This window comes from Bos taurus, chromosome 26 (assembly GCF_002263795.3).
Source record: "Bos taurus isolate L1 Dominette 01449 registration number 42190680 breed Hereford chromosome 26, ARS-UCD2.0, whole genome shotgun sequence".
NCBI lineage: Eukaryota > Metazoa > Chordata > Mammalia > Artiodactyla > Bovidae > Bos > Bos taurus.
In genome coordinates this window covers 22,819,442-22,830,963 of record NC_037353.1, presented here as the reverse complement: position 1 = coordinate 22,830,963, position 11,522 = coordinate 22,819,442, and the positions used below count along the sequence as shown (strand labels likewise).

At 47.2% G+C, this 11,522-nt stretch overlaps 1 protein-coding gene and 1 pseudogene across 2 annotated transcripts; one reads left to right on the top strand and one right to left on the bottom strand.

Annotated features, from left to right (window-relative positions):
* Positions 1 to 1,766: 1,766 nt before the first annotated feature.
* On the bottom strand, positions 1,767 to 10,578 carry NOLC1 (nucleolar and coiled-body phosphoprotein 1). Of its 2 annotated transcripts, none has more exon segments than NM_001075608.2 (13): positions 1,767 to 2,239; positions 2,412 to 2,504; positions 2,677 to 2,783; positions 2,970 to 3,605; positions 3,707 to 3,817; positions 4,125 to 4,253; positions 4,550 to 4,691; positions 4,812 to 4,927; positions 6,671 to 6,836; positions 7,249 to 7,388; positions 7,485 to 7,609; positions 7,720 to 7,775; positions 10,399 to 10,578. In NM_001075608.2, coding segments are annotated over 13 exon segments (2,100 nt in total). In that variant the 5' UTR covers positions 10,519 to 10,578; the 3' UTR covers positions 1,767 to 2,080.
* LOC112444524 (ubiquitin-ribosomal protein eS31 fusion protein-like) lies at positions 4,952 to 5,895 on the top strand (annotated as a pseudogene).
* Positions 10,579 to 11,522: the final 944 nt, after the last annotated feature.

The window sequence follows — 11,522 nt, the reverse complement described above, 5'->3', positions numbered from 1 at the left end:
CAGATGGGTCCCAGGGCATCGGTGTTTTCAAAAGATCCCCAGATAGTCCTAACTTTCAGCCAGTGTTGTGAAATTACTGATTTAGCCAGGGCTTAAGCAAACTGTAAAACATGACAGGAAACATTATATCCTTTGTGATCACATAGTCTGTCACTTGTTTTTTTGAGCCCTTTAAAAAATGTAAAAGCCATTCTTAGCTCCTGGTCAACTGGATCCAGTCCATGGCCCATTTTGCCAACCACCAGTTTTAGACCACCCAAAGGCTGGACTTACAGCCTGAACAAGATACCATGACACAAGGTACAGTCAGGAAGGTAGAGTCCACAGTGAGCCTCCAGAGGTCTGAACCCTAGCCCTCGAACTGGCACCCAAGTTGTTCTGAGTAGGAGGTAGGAGGGCTTTGGATTCACACTAGTAAAACTCCCAAAACACATATAAACCATTCAGTTTATTATTTTGTAGTTAAGATGTAGAACTTTCACCATGCAGACTTTATACGTATGTCAGCATACTTTCTTCCTAGCGGCAGTTACACAGAAAACCAGGTTATCAGGTTACTTGTAACCCAAACAAGGGGAGGCTAACCTTAACTTAGGGCTTCCCTGGTGGCTCAGACAGTAAAGCGTTTGTCTGAAATGTAGGAGACCCGGGTTCGATCCCTGGGTTGGGAAGATCCCCTGGAGAAGGAAATGGCAACCCACTCCAGTATTCTTGCCTGGAAAATCCCATGGACAGTAATTTACACCTCATCTATAAAGTTAGGGCACGCATTCCCAACACAGGGACAGCCCAGCACCAGAGAACTTGGGAGAGACTGGAGAACTCAACTTTCCTCCTCACTTGCTCTGTGAGCACTGCCAACGTTAATCTCCTACAGTTCTACAATCAGCCTGCATGCCCCAAGAGCCATATCTCTGCTCACAGGCTTTTTATTGTTTACTGACAGTAAGGTTCTAAAGGGAGCATATGAGTTTCTCCCATGTACCAACTACAAGACACAATAACCCTGTTAGAATGCTCTCCCAACCCCACTCTAACTCAAGTAATACCAGATAAAATGCTTTGTAAAGGTTCTTCTATTAGTGTATACGTAGGTTACCTATAAATTCACCTGACTAATGTAACCTAATTCCTACTGAGGTTTTTCATTATAGATTTCTTCCTTCACTTTCTTGATCAGTGACTCCCAAACATGTAACAAGTTAATCAAACTATTTTGTGTCACCACACTACCAAGACAGAAATACCAAGTGATATGTGCTTTTCAGATTAAATTTTGCGCTTTAAAATGTAAAAAAACTGAGAAGATATAGTCCTCAGAAGCCAATCAAAAATTATCTTTGAACAATAAAAAAGTTTATGCTTTTAAATTAATAAACATATATTGCAAACATTATGTGATAATAAAAATACAAAAAATATGCAGACTGACCCCAGGGCATTCACACATTAGAATTTTGTCTGAATAAAACAATGACTTTTATCCTCCAAAGTAGGTAAGTCCATGCTGGCTGAAGATTTCAGTCCTAGACCCCATAAATGAGGTACACAGTTCATGCTTAACAGATATATACATTAACAATGGTTAATGTTAACTGCCCCTCATCAGGGCTCTGATGGGTAGGAAGGATGAAAAGTGGACACCAGCACTCACATAGGCAGAGTTCTCCAATTATAAAAATTCTTACATGTGACCTTTACCAAGTCTTGGGAGATAGCTAAGATTTTAATCTGTGGGAACCCACCTCTGAAAACCACAACAAAAATCAATAAGAAATGATTTAATAGGAAATATACAAATTTCTCAGTATGAAGACTTTCACAGAACATGGAGGGAATGACAACTAAAATTGTTCTTAAAAATGAACACTCTTTGTCCTTGCTACCCAACACTCAAAAAACAAATCTGTACAAAACCACGAACACAAAAAAGGACCTTAGAGGGTGTTACAGTGCAGTCTTCAGACCTATTCTAAACTGCTCTCTTCACCAAGACCCTCCCCTGATAGAGCCTAGGATTCCCAGGTCCACTGAGGACGTTGAGTGGGCACACCCTTGCTGTGCCATAGACGGCCCATGGTCACTCGCTGTCAAACTTAACAGAGTTGACTTGGACAGAGATGGAGCCTCCCCGGTAGCTGCCCCGCTTCTTCTTGGTTTTCTCATGCCGGAAGGATTTGCCTTTGGTGAACTTCAGAACCTGATTGGCTCGCTCCCCCCAGTCTCCAGCTGCACCCCGCTGGTAAGCAGAAAGAGGTGGTTAGCGCACAGAAGGGCAACCCCAGGGCCCTGTCATTTCTTGCTCCAGGCAACTCAAACTCAGAGAACCTATCAACCAGGACCAAATGCTGTACTCTCTCCCACCCCACCCCACCCCCTCAAGGATGGTGAAGACCCCTCGTTTTCCTCACCTTGGCATCAAAGGAATTGTCTGCCACTCGAGCATCCACCTCGATCTCCTCTTCCCTGATCCTTCGGAATGGGGAGGATGCCCTTCGTTCTCCCTGGGGAAGAATGGAGTAGGAAATTCAGGATGGAGCAGTCATGGAACAAAAAGGCCCTCCTGAGCTACACACTAGAGTGTGTGTGCCACGCCAGGCAAAGAGCTGTCCAGATGATCTGCAGTTTTTGTCTACTCTAAAAGCTGGCTCCTGAGAGGAAAACAAGACAACCTACCTTCTTCCTTTTAGGAAATGTGTTGGGGGTCTGAGGCTTTATCTTCTTTGCTGGAGGCGTCTCTGCCTCCTTAGCAGCCTCATTCTTCTTCTTCTTCTTTTCTGAACCTACAGAGCAGAAAGCCAGGCTCAGGAAACCAGTTTCCTATCCCCTCCTCCCAGGCTCCCACACTTGAGGGCCTCCAACCAACTGGAAGCTGGTCAGGGGCTTTGGCTTCCTAATCCACTCCTCTAGAGTACAGCCCATTCTGGTTTAGGGGACAAACCCAGGAGGCAGGTTTTTTGGATACAGACCTGGCTTAGCAACCGCCACTGCTGCCTTTTTCTTCTCCTCCTCCTCCTCGTTGCTGCCCCTGTCTGCTTTTCCATTCTGGGCAGTCAGTGCAGAGGTGCCATTGGCCTTGGTGGCCTGCGGTCTTGGAGTGCCCTTGCCCTTGGGCTCCTCCTCCTCCTCACTGGAGTCATCAGAGGAACAACTGCTGCTGCTCTCGGCCTTTGCTTTCTTCCCAGAGGCTGGTTTGGAAGGGGCTATGGCTCCTACCTCCTTCCGTGGCTTTTTAGCTGGGGGTTTAGGCGTCTTCTCTTCTTCCTCTTCCTCGCTGCTGGAGCTGTCTGAATCCGAGCTGCTGCCCCCAGCACCCTGAGAGCTCTGCTTGGCGGGCAAAGACAGGGCTGCTTTGACTGTCGCCTTGGACTTAGGGGTGGCTACAGTCTTCTTCGTCTCCTCCTCGTCACTAGAACTGCTCTCCTCCTCACTGGAGCTGCTGTCAGCCTTTCTGGTTAGAGGCTTCTGGACACTGCCCGCAGCCTGCTTGGGAGTGGCAGCTAACTTAGCTGCAGGCTGCTTGGGAGTGGCGGCTGGTTTACTTGAGGGATTCTTGGTGGTACCAGCTGGCTTGGCAGGAGCTTCATCCTCAGAACTGTCGGAGTCTAGACAGGGAGGTTAGAGTGAATAGGTCCCCGAATCAGGCTAAAGGGGGCCCTTGGAGCTACCATCGCCCTGAGGGCCTCCTACGCTACACCGTCCTTACCCGAGCTGTCTGAAGAGCTCTCTGCTGCCTTCTTTGCTGGAGCTGCTTTAGTAGCTGCCTTGGCGATGACTGCCTTAGCTGGAGGTTTCTTTTCTTCCTCAGAACTTGAATCTTGAGAGAAGCAATGGCATTAGGCTGGGTCCAGAGTCCCACCAGAGGCAAGTAAAAGAAGCGTAGGGAGTTCCCTGGTGGCCTAGTGATTAGGACTCTGGGCTTTCACTTCCATGGCCCGGGTTCGATCTCTGGTCAGGGAACTGAGACCTCCGCAAGACATGTGACACAGCCAAAAACAACAAGGATGCAAAGACCCACACAGAGCATCAGCCCTGTGGTGCTTCAGAGAAAAGCAGAAGGGAACAGAAGCATCTCCTTCCCTACTCCTCACACACTTCCAGACCCACCACGGGAGATGACTCACCAGACTCATCGCTGCTCTCCTCGCTGCTCTCCACAGTCTGCTGCTTCTCTGCAGCTTTCTTGGGGGACTGAGTTCCCAGGGACTTCTTGGGTGGGGGAACAGAAGGCGGGGGGACTGAGCTATAGGGACCTGTTTAAAAGGGACAGTGTGATAAAATATGTACACAAATCTTTTGATACCACTTCCTTCTAGAAATGGAGCTTAATTCCCTTTCCCTTGAGGGTGGGCTAGGATTAGTGACTCTTTCCTAACAGACTAGGGCAAGGACGATGGCATGCCATTTCTGAGTCACAAAAGGCAACTTTTGGCTTTCTCCTTTCTCTGGGACAGGCCAGCTGTCAGGCCAAGGTCCACGTGGTGACTGCAGAGGACCTCCTGCCTTTGGGCCCTCATCAGTGGTAGCTTGACTCCCCGTGTCCAGTCACCTGGTTTTTTCTTCATGGGCTTTTTCTTCTGCTCCTCTTCCTCTTCCTCACTGGAGGAGTCCTCACTGCTGGAACTCTTTTGGGCAGGTGCGGCAGCCATTTTCACTGGAGCCTTAGCCACAACTTGCTTTTTAGGTATGGTCTGCATCACACAGAGAAAATCAATTACCACAGGAAAATGTTGACCCAACCACTCCTGCCAGGAAATGGAGGACTTCCACCCCCTTGTCCCCTCTTCCCTGGTAGAAATTAAGGCCTATACCTTCTTAGAGATGGCTACTGCCTTTTCCTCCTCTGAGTCATCATCACTGCTGCTGCTGCTGCTGCTACTAGCTGCTTTGCCGTTGGCGACTTTAGGTGCTGGCCGAGCTGATGTACCTAAGAAAACAGAAATAACGTGAGTGTAAAGACAGTTTTCAGACCCGCCACCTTCAGTGGCACTGCTGCCAAGATGCAGATTTTCATGAAGATCCTGAGGAGAATGACCATCACTCTTGAGGTCAAACCCTCAGCTACTACAGAAAATGAAGGGCCAAAATCCAGGATAAAAAATAATTCTTCCTGACTAGTAAAGATTGATCTCTGCTGGCAAGCAACTAGAACATGGATGTACTTTTGACTATAAAATTCAAAAGGAGTCTACATTTCACCTTACTGGTGGGACTTCATGATGGTGCTAAGAAAGGAAGAATTCTTACGTAAGTCCCAAGAACAAGCGTTAAGAGAATGAAGACGAAGCTAGGTGGCTGTCTGAAATACCATAAGGTGGATGCGAATACCCTTCAGATGATAGCTGGGCTCGAGTTTTTACAGCCAATCACTCTGACATACATTATTGTGGCAAATGTTGTCTGATCTATTGTTTCAACAAACTGTAAGACAGGTAATTGTATACTCATTAAAAACAGACATGAGCTGGACTTCCCTGGTGGTCCAGTGGTTAAGAATATACCTGCCAGCCTTCCTTCATGGCTCTGTGGTAAAAAAAACCACAACAAAAAAAAACCCACCTACCAATGCAGAAGACACAGGTTCAATCCCTGGTCTGGGAAGATCCCATATCCCTTGGGACAACTAATCCTGGGTGCCACAACTATTGAGCCCACACAACTGAAGCCCCAACACTCTACAGCCTATGCTCTGCAATAGGAGAAGCCACCACAGTAAAAAGCCTGTACATCACAACAAGGGAGCAGCCTCCATTCACCTCAACTACAGAAAGCCCATACACACAGCAAAGATCTAGTACACCCAAAAATAAATAAAGAAAAATATTTTTTAAACAGACATGAACTGGGACTTCCCTGGTGGTCCAGTGGCTAAGATTCCATGCTCTCAATGTAGGGAGCTGGGGGTTCGATCCCTGGTCAGGGAACTAGATCCCACATGTGCCAACTAAGATCTGGTGCAGCCAAATAAATAAAATAAATATTTAAAAAAAAAAAAAAAAAAAAGAACATGAATTAATGAACATCAAAAGAAAGGAGTATCAAGATATTAAAGGGCTATAAAAGTCTCCTCCTATTAGCTTGGAACTTAGGAGTCTGTCAATTCTCTTGCCTTCGGAGCAAGCATAAAGGAGAAGGCTGTGGTTTACTGTATTACCAAAGGATAAATTTCCTGCCCAAGTTCAGAAATAAACCTGTCTTCCAAAAAATTTTATGATGCAAATCATTTGAATATGCCCTCTGAAGTCTTTTAAACATGTTTCCCCTCATTGCCCACTATTTCTATAGTTGAAAAAAATGAAAGTGTTAGTTGCTACTCAGACATGTCTGACTCTTTGCAACCCCATGGACTGTAGCCTGCCAGGCTCCTCTATCTATGGGGATTCTTCAGGCAAGCCTACTGGAGTGGGTAACTATTCCCTTCTCCAGTGGATCTTCATGACCCAGGTATCAAACCTGGGTCTCCTGCATTGCAGGCAGATTCTTTACTGTCTGAGCCACCAGGGAAGCCATTTCTGTAGTTACCAGTCCCTAATTTAAAAAAATGACACCAATCCATACCTCTAGTTCAACAACCAGTGCCATTTCATCACTGTGGTGAATGAGGAATTTTCACACCAGTCCCCAGAGCAACCTGGTCCCCAGCCCAGCCTCTTGGGAACAAAAACAATACCTGGTTTGGCTTGGGCTTTAGCCTGAGTTTTCACTGCCACAGGTGTTGTCTTTGGCTTCTGATTCTTTGGTGGCTCGTCCTCTGAGCTTGAGTCAGAATCGGAATCAGAGCTCTCGGCCTTCTTAGGAGGAGCTTTGACTGTCTTGGCCTGTGGCTTAACTCCCTTCTGTAAGAAAAGCCAGGAGAATCAGCAAGAGTTTTAGGGCACCCCAAGGACATCTTAAGATACAAAAGCAAACTCCCTAGGTGCTCCCTTTTTTAGGCATTGTTCCTGACATTCCCTGTTTAGAGCTCCCTGCACCTGTCCACAAAACATCTTTTGCTCTTGGAGTCCCTGACAGTGTCCCAGAGAAACCCAATACTGTCAGGGATGCAGAATGGACTGAATTTCCTCTAGATTCAGGGTTCAACTTTTACCTTACAAAATCCTTTCCAAACCTCGTATTTCTACAACCTCTCTGAAAGACCTTGTAATAATCTGCTGTTGTATAACCAGCACCACCAGGCTAAAAGCCAAGATTTTAGGTTTCTTCTTTCCAATCCCTTAAGCAATTCCTTTCCTCCCCAAAGCTGCAAACCTCAACAGGCTTTTTCTTTTTGTCTCTTTCCTCCTCCTCATCACTGGATTCTTCACTGCTGCTGCTGCTGCTGCTCTCGGATGCTTTGACTGCAGCCTTTCCAGGATGCTGAAGCAGACTGGCCTGCTTGGCAGGTACAGCTGAACAAAAATACAGGTCCCAGTAAGAATCAGCCGTTTAGTACTGGGAGACTACAAATCCTCTTCCTGGAACCACAACTCCCTGCTGGGTCTTACCAGCTTTCTTAGCTGGAGGCCCCTGGTTTTCCTCCTCACTGCTGTCGTCACTGCTGTCACTGGATGAAGTCTTCTTAGCCACTGGTCCATTTGCCTGTAACTTCCGCTTTGGAGCCTTGGTGGACCTGCTGAGGCAGATTAGGCTAACTTCTGGGGAACAGGACCTTCTCAAACCAAATACAACCCAGCCTACTCACGAGAAGAAAACAGCCACACTGGCAAAGAAAAGACTTACTTGAGCCAGAAACTATAGATATCCAAGAGGGAAGTGGCGTTGGCATCCTGCTGGGTCTAGAAGAGAAAAGAGAGAGAAAGCAGGGTAAGAAAGTTTTATCCTGGTTATTCTGTGGGAGTTCAAATTTTGTGTTACTCTCTCATTAAAAGTCACTTATTTTGTCTGCTCTATCTGGTATTTACATCTCTGAAGGTTTCTCCTACTTGCATAAATTAGGAGAAAAATCTGTTTACGTATTTCCAAATTTTTGATAGCAAAAAAGGGTTATTCCTGTAGTTTCTGGCACCATCTATTCCCCTGCCTGTCAATCCTATTTATCAAAGCCTTTAAAAACATGCAGTCCATTAAAAACACTGCTTTATTCTAGCAGTGTACTATCCAGGAATTTATCCTTACCCATGAAACAAACACCTACACAGGAAGATGTTTGCTGCAACCCGGTTTATAATTCCAAACCACTGGAAATCAACCATCAAGAGAAGATTAGTAAAAATCTATGCTAATTATTCTGGAGAAGGCAATGCACCCCACTCCAGTACTCTTGCCTGGAAAGTCCCATGGACGGAGGAGCCTGGTGGGCTGCAGTCCATGGGGTCACGAAGAGTAGGACACGACTGAGTGACTTCACTTTCACTTTTCACTTTCATGCACTGGAGAAAGAAATGGCAACCCACTCCAGTGTTCTTGCCTGGAGAATCCCAGGGACGAGGGAGCCTGGTGGGCTGACATCTACGGGGTCGTGCAGAGTTGGACACGACTGAAGCGACTTAGCAGCAGCAACATGCTAATTATTCAGTGCAGAACATTCAGCTGTTAATTACACTGCTTATGAATTATGAGTTGGTGTCCAAAAAAAAGGCAAGGCGTTACAGTATATACAAGAGTACAGGCTCAAAGTTAGATGAGGTGTGAAACTTACTTCTGCCGGTTAGTAATGCGTGACCCTGAGTAAATCACTTGCTCTCTCTAATACTGTTTTTCTTCCCTGTAAGATAGATAATACTATACAGCACTAAGTTGGTGAGAGAATGAGATAACGCATATAAGGGGCTTAGCATCTGGCCCTTAGTATGCCCTCCACAAAGATTAGCTTTTGTCACATAAAAAAGATTTCTGATTCTGAAAGGCCCAATTCCATCCAGCAGGATGTGGAAACACTCTCTGCAGTCTCTAACAGTCAATTCAAAACAGTTCCAGTATGAAAGCAGCTCTATCAGATCACATGTGGCAGGCTGTCTCAGCTTAAGGAAGCCCTTTGACGCTGATCTGACTTATAACTTGTGTAACCTGATTCTACCACAAAGAACAAGCCTATCTTCTTAGTCAAAGACTAAGACCACTAAGGACTACCATATGAGGTTCCCTGGTGGCTCAGATTGTGAAGAATATGCCTGCAATGCAGGAGACTCAGGTTTGATCCCTGGGTCGGAAAGATCCCCTGGAGAAGGGAATGGCAACCCACTCCAGTATTCTTGCCTGGAGAATCCCACAGACAGAGAAGCCTGGCAGCCTAGAGTCCATGGACTAACAAAGAGTCATATACCACTAACACTTTCACTTTTAAGGACTACCACATCACTCCACTCTATCTTCAAGGTGTTTTCTTGTGCAGTCTTGTCTGCTCTCCTTGAGATGTAGATTCCAAACCTTTCACATTCCTGGTCATCTTCCTTTTACTTGTTTTTAGAACATCCTAAGATACCATAACCAAGATAACAATTTCCACTCATTGATGCTTTCTGAGCAACAGGCACTGATATTGCCACTTTGCACAGATCATGTTATTAAAACTCACAAAAATCCTATAAAGTGAATGATGACATGCTCATAGAAGTAGAAACAGATTCAAAGAGATTAAGCAAGCTGCCAGGATCATACACTTTTAAAGTGGCAGAGATTGTTCCCAAACCTAGACTTGTCTGATGCTCGAAGTCAAAGATTCCAAACTGCTTGGTAATTATGATGCTCAACCCTGCTTCTACTCCCGTTCATTTTTTTCTTTAGTAACAAAAATCCCAGCTTTCATTAACGGCTTCCCCGTGGCTCAGACGGTAAAGAATCTGCCCGCATGCGGGAGACCCGATTAGAGCTCTGGGTCTGGAAGATCCTTCGGAGTAGGGAAAGGCTACCCACTCCAGTATTCTTTCCTGGAGAATTCCATGGACAGAGGACCCTGGCGGGCTTCTCCATGGGACTGCAGAGTCGGACACGACTCAGCGACTAACACTTTCACTGTTTTTCAGCTTTCATTATTTCTAAAGCAATATCTGTTTGAGTCCTGGGTAAATTCGTTTCAGAGTTAAACTCAAGTCACGCTTGGCACTCCCAACATAAAAGCCCAATTAAGGTACCAGGAGCCTCTAATGCCTCCGGTGGGACAAGGCGCTCCCGCCCGGTCGGATTCTGCTAGCTACGTGACCTAGGCCACGAGGGTCCCACGCTGCCACCGCCTCACCTCTCACCAGAAAAAAGCAAGACTCAGCGCTAAGTAGTCAGACCTCGTGGAAGTGATGCCAAGACTCCAAGCTTTCCGCCAACCGCCGAGAGCTCGACACAAAGACCTGGCAGTCATTAGTCTGGCGGACCCCGCAGACCTCCCTACCTGCAGACCTAAGCATGTCAGGGCCCGCAGCCCTGTGGTGATCCCACCCCAGCCCATGATCCAAGCCCCGCACTCACAGCGCCTGTTGCCTTGACGAATTTATTGGCCACGCTCGAGAGCTGGTTATCTCGCAGAAAGCCGAGCACGAGGGGATACAGGTCGCTGGGAACCACGCGGCGTAAGCCGGCGTCCGCCATCCTCCAGGTAATACGCGTCACTACCGTCGCGGACGCACACGACTCAAGAAACCGGAAGAGGCGGGCTAGGGGAGGATCCCGGCAACGTCCTCGCGCCGCGCGGGGCACGCCGGAAGGGGCGGGCGCACTCTCGGAGACAGGGTAAAGGCGAAATCCATGAACGCTTTCCGGTCCCACGAGTGTCGCCATCTTGGAAGGGCGGAGCCCGCCGTTCTGCTTTGTGAAGGCGGAGCCCTGACGTCAGAGGTCACGCCCTTGGTGGCGGCGGGAAAGCTTCAGACTTCCCGCGCCTTGCCTGCCTTCTGGAGCCACCTTTCTCAGTGCAGCAGTTACCCGCGCCGCTAGCATTCAGGTATCAGTCAGGCGTGGGTCGGCGGGCCTGAGCTGACCTTGAATTTTCTAAACTTGGTCACATATCCCACCGTCTCCTATTCGCTCTGCCAGTGGATTCCCACTCTTCTCCATCTTCACTTCAACACCCTGGAAGGCCCTTTCTCAAAATACCACCCCAATCTCTGCACTCCCAACTCCATTACCGAGGGCCCTTCAGATTATCTGTGGTAGTGGTGAGCTGCTGATCTTCAAAACTGTCCACCTCAATCTTGACTTGCCCATGAGACAAGTCTACCCTCCCTTATTTACACAGCTTCAGGTCAGCTTCATGAAGGGAAAAAGGGGATGTGCAATAAACCCGAGCAACAGCAGCAATCTCTTCAAACGGATAATCCTGAAAATAACCCTTCTACCTCCTGGGTCACAGTCCACACTATGAATCCTCCCTGTGGAAGCACTAGAAAACCCCTCAACTGCCTCTCTCTTTGTCATGAGTACTCAGATTTATCAATCAATGCCCAGGCCAATCAAGTTAATTCAAGTTCTCCATATTTCAGTTCACAGTAGCAGATAGCACCCTGTCTACTACCCCTGGACTATTTCTCTTTCATGCCCCTCCCGGAGGTAAGGGTTCACTTTCTCAAAGGACACACTTATTTGCCAGTCTCAAA

Bases quoted from the DNA above. Each gene is read 5' to 3' on its own strand.
- NOLC1 (XM_005225507.5), bottom strand. From the start codon at position 10,518: ATGGCGGACGCCGGCTTACGCCGCGTGGTTCCCAGCGACCTGTATCCC. The intron at 7,389-7,484 runs GTAAGACCCAGC...ATTTTTGTTCAG, and splicing joins GCCTCCAGCTAAGAAAGCTG to CTGTACCTGCCAAGCAGGCC. The intron at 4,928-6,670 runs GTATTGTTTTTG...CTGTTTTCTTAG, and splicing joins TAAAGCCCAAGCCAAACCAG to GTACATCAGCTCGGCCAGCA.